This window comes from Lactuca serriola, chromosome 4 (genome assembly GCF_051521515.1).
Source record: "Lactuca serriola cultivar US96UC23 chromosome 4, Lser_US96UC23_V15, whole genome shotgun sequence".
Lineage (NCBI taxonomy): Eukaryota > Viridiplantae > Streptophyta > Magnoliopsida > Asterales > Asteraceae > Lactuca > Lactuca serriola.
The window spans coordinates 338,744,987-338,748,524 of NC_136411.1; the positions used below are offsets into that span (position 1 = coordinate 338,744,987).

Below are 3,538 nucleotides of genomic sequence, written 5' to 3' on the forward strand. Positions count from 1 at the left end.
AACTTTGGTCGTCTTGTATTAGTCCAAACATTTTTGGACTAAAATGACAATTTTAAGTAAACCATAGAGATCATTTGTGAAGTTTATATATATATATATATATATATATATATATATATATATATATATATATATATATATATATATATATATATATATATATATGGATTGACAGTGATATTTTATGAGAATTATTAAGAGAATATATTGGTTGCTAATGTGACTACGTTTAACCTATATAACTATTATTATTATTATTATATGTATGGACACTTCTATTATCTCATAATGACTAAGAGAATAGGGTAGTATAAACTTTTGTGTGTTATTCTTATTTCGTTGGAATGATACATAATATGAGGATCAAGAACACATTTATCAAAATCATTAAAAAAGTTTCATACTACATTATATAGATGATTTAATTAATGAGACTGTATGATAATAATAATATTTATGTGAGGTTGAACGCTTTCAAATGATAAACAATCTATTTTTCTTCGTTATTCAAAAGGAATAGTACTGTCACCACACGTCCGGACAATAAATGTCATCCACATTTGGATATATGTATGTATATATATATATATATATATATATATATATATATATATATATATATATATATATATATAAGGTGAGGTTCAATAGGCAACCATAATTAACCAAGAAACCAATAAACCAATATTTTTTTCAACTTTTAGAACTTATTTTTTATAAAAAAAAATAAATAAATAAACTAAAAATACAGAAATTCATAACTTTTTATCGTTTTTCCAATAATATCAAATTCGATAAAAAAAAGATTTCGTCATATTCACAATGTGAATATTTGAAAATTAACAATGTGAATCTAAATTCACACGGTGAATCTGAAAAATATATTTAATATTCACAATGTTAAGTATGAATTTAGATATTTTTAGTTTTTTTGTTTTCGATAAACAAGAAGCTCTAGAACTTGAAAAAAATTTAGTTTCCTTGGAGAACCAATAATTATGGTTCTCTATTGAATTTCTCCATATATATATATATATATATATATATATATATATATATATATATATATATATATATATATATATAGTTAGGTTCATGTGAGACGCTCTAATTTTGTGAGACCGTAAAAAACAATTCTAGCCACTCATTTAATAGATAAAAAAATATTTTTAAAATGCAAAATAATTGAAAAATTTTCAATTTTTTTTTCAAATATTATTTTCGGAATTTGTATTTTCAAAAAAAAATACCAATTTTTTTTTTACATATTCTAGTAGAATATTAAAATATTTTACATATCTGACAAATATAGTAGAATATTCTAAATTTCTAAAAACCACATTAGAATATTTACAGTGTAATATTATATTAGAATATTTCACCTATTTAAAAAAAAACAGTAATTTATGTTTTATTTTTTTATTTTTTTAGGTAATTAAAGTTCCTAAAACAATAATTAATTTTTTTTTGGATTTTTCATTTTATTTTGTGTTTTAAAATTATTTTTATATTTGGTCTCATGGTCTAATAAAATTATCATTGTCTTAAATGAAACTGAATTTATATATATATATATATATATATATATATATATATATATATATATATATATATATATATATATATATATATATATATAAGATTAGGTTTATGTGAGACGGTCAAATTTTGTGAGACCGTGAGACGCATTTTTTTATTTTTTTTATTTTGTTTATTTTTTTTAGTTAATTCAAGTTCCGAAAATAATATTTAAAAAAAGAATTGTTGGATTTTTCTATTTATTTTGCATTTTAAAATTATTTTTTAGAATATGTACAGTGTAATATTCTATTAGAATATTTCATGTATTTTTCAAAAAAAATGGATTTTTTTTTATTTCTTTTAGTTAATTCAAGTTCCGAAAATAATATTTAAAAAAAGAATTTTTTGATTTTTCCATTTATTTTGCATTTTAAAATTATTTTTAGATTTGGTCTCACGATATCACAAAATTAGAATGGTCTTAAATGAACCTAAACCTATATATATATATATATATATATATATATATATATATATATATATATATATATATATATATATATATATAACAGTCAATAAACAAAAAAAAAGGCGTAACAGAATTTACAAAAAAGTTATAATATGAATGACTAATTAATTAATAACTAAGAAATGGTTACTAAGCCACCATTGTTTACGGAATACATTAAGATAAGACTAATTATAACCGCTTACAATTCTCTTTACATACTTCTGCCTCCTCGATATGGCGAGGGGCGGCTGATGTGACTATCTCTAGCACATAACTAGAGTTATCTTAATTAAATTTGTACTTAAAAATGTGATTAATGAAGCTACGTTTTGTTCACTAATAGCCATGGCCTTAGTAATGCATGGCCACGAACAGTCTATAATAATGGGTAGTGGAGATCCTCAACGAGAAGTAATTGATGTAAATTCGAGAGTGTTTGTTGGAGCATCAAAGACGCTGAACGGAGTCTGTCGTTTTCTCGCTTGAGTAGTTGTCCATTATGGTTCACAAATCTTAACCTGTTTTTAAGTTCTTCATTACCCATCGTATAACGGGTTACCTGGTTCTTTAGATTTTCCAAGTGCTTTTGTTTTCTCACGCGGGATCGTTTGGCTGATTCTCTGTTTGAGATCATTCGTTTCCTCCTACGTTCATCATTCATGTTAACTGCCCACTGATTCGTTCCACAGTCATCGGAGCCTGAACTTGAGCCATTGGTTTTCTGGGTGGAGTTGTCAGAAGAGGAGAAAAGGAGAGGATTTTGAGGTGGGAAATCGGAAAAAATGTCGTCGAGGTATCCATTAAAGGAGACATGATAACCGGTGGAAGGGAAGATTGAAGACGACATTGGAAGACAAAGTAGTGTATATGGTGTAAGGGAGGAAGTAGGAGGAAAGGGAAGAAACTATGGATAGGGCGGTAGTATTTAAGGAAACTTAGAAGCATTGGTAGGGCCCACAAGGGGTATTTTTGTCATGAAAGTTGTTAGTGGCTACCTGAGTTTTAGATTATTATATATTAAATTTGTGAAATTCAGTAAAATTAGTTATAAAGAGCTTTTGAGGTATTCAAATGTTAGATCCTAACTCTCATAGCATATTCGTTTGATATATGTGGAATCATATTATATATGACTAATAAAATGAAAAAACTTATAAAAGAAAGCATAATACGAATAACCAAAATCCAACTTACTTATGAAGGAAGAAAACAGGTGGGAAGGGTGTTGGACACATGTCAGCACCCGATCCAATGTTTTAAAGGGCAGCCAATCAGAAGGGGATTCCGTTAATGTTCGTGGGCCTCTAGAGATCCCGCAATATGGTAAATGGTGTCGGCTGATTTAATATTCTTTAAACTTGAATGTTAGATCTTATTACAAGTCTGGTGTCACAAGTACTTTTCAGTTTTCACTTCCTATAAAAGTCTAGCTTTACTCATGGGTGACTTTACTTTAGATAAACATGTCAATTAAGATCCAATATTTTTATAAAATCCCGAAACTGA

General features: G+C 26.1%; 1 protein-coding gene across 1 annotated transcript; it reads right to left on the bottom strand.

Annotated features, from left to right (window-relative positions):
- Positions 1–2,408: 2,408 nt before the first annotated feature.
- Positions 2,409–2,879, bottom strand: LOC145099620 (basic leucine zipper 4-like). The gene has a single exon (XM_079037162.1). It carries the CDS (start codon positions 2,877–2,879, stop codon positions 2,409–2,411), a length of 471 nt encoding a protein of 156 aa, XP_078893288.1.
- Positions 2,880–3,538: the final 659 nt, after the last annotated feature.

Excerpts from the sequence above, each read along its gene's own strand:
- LOC145099620 (XM_079037162.1), bottom strand. The coding sequence starts at position 2,879 with ATGTCGTCTTCAATCTTCCCTTCCACCGGTTATCATGTCTCCTTTAAT.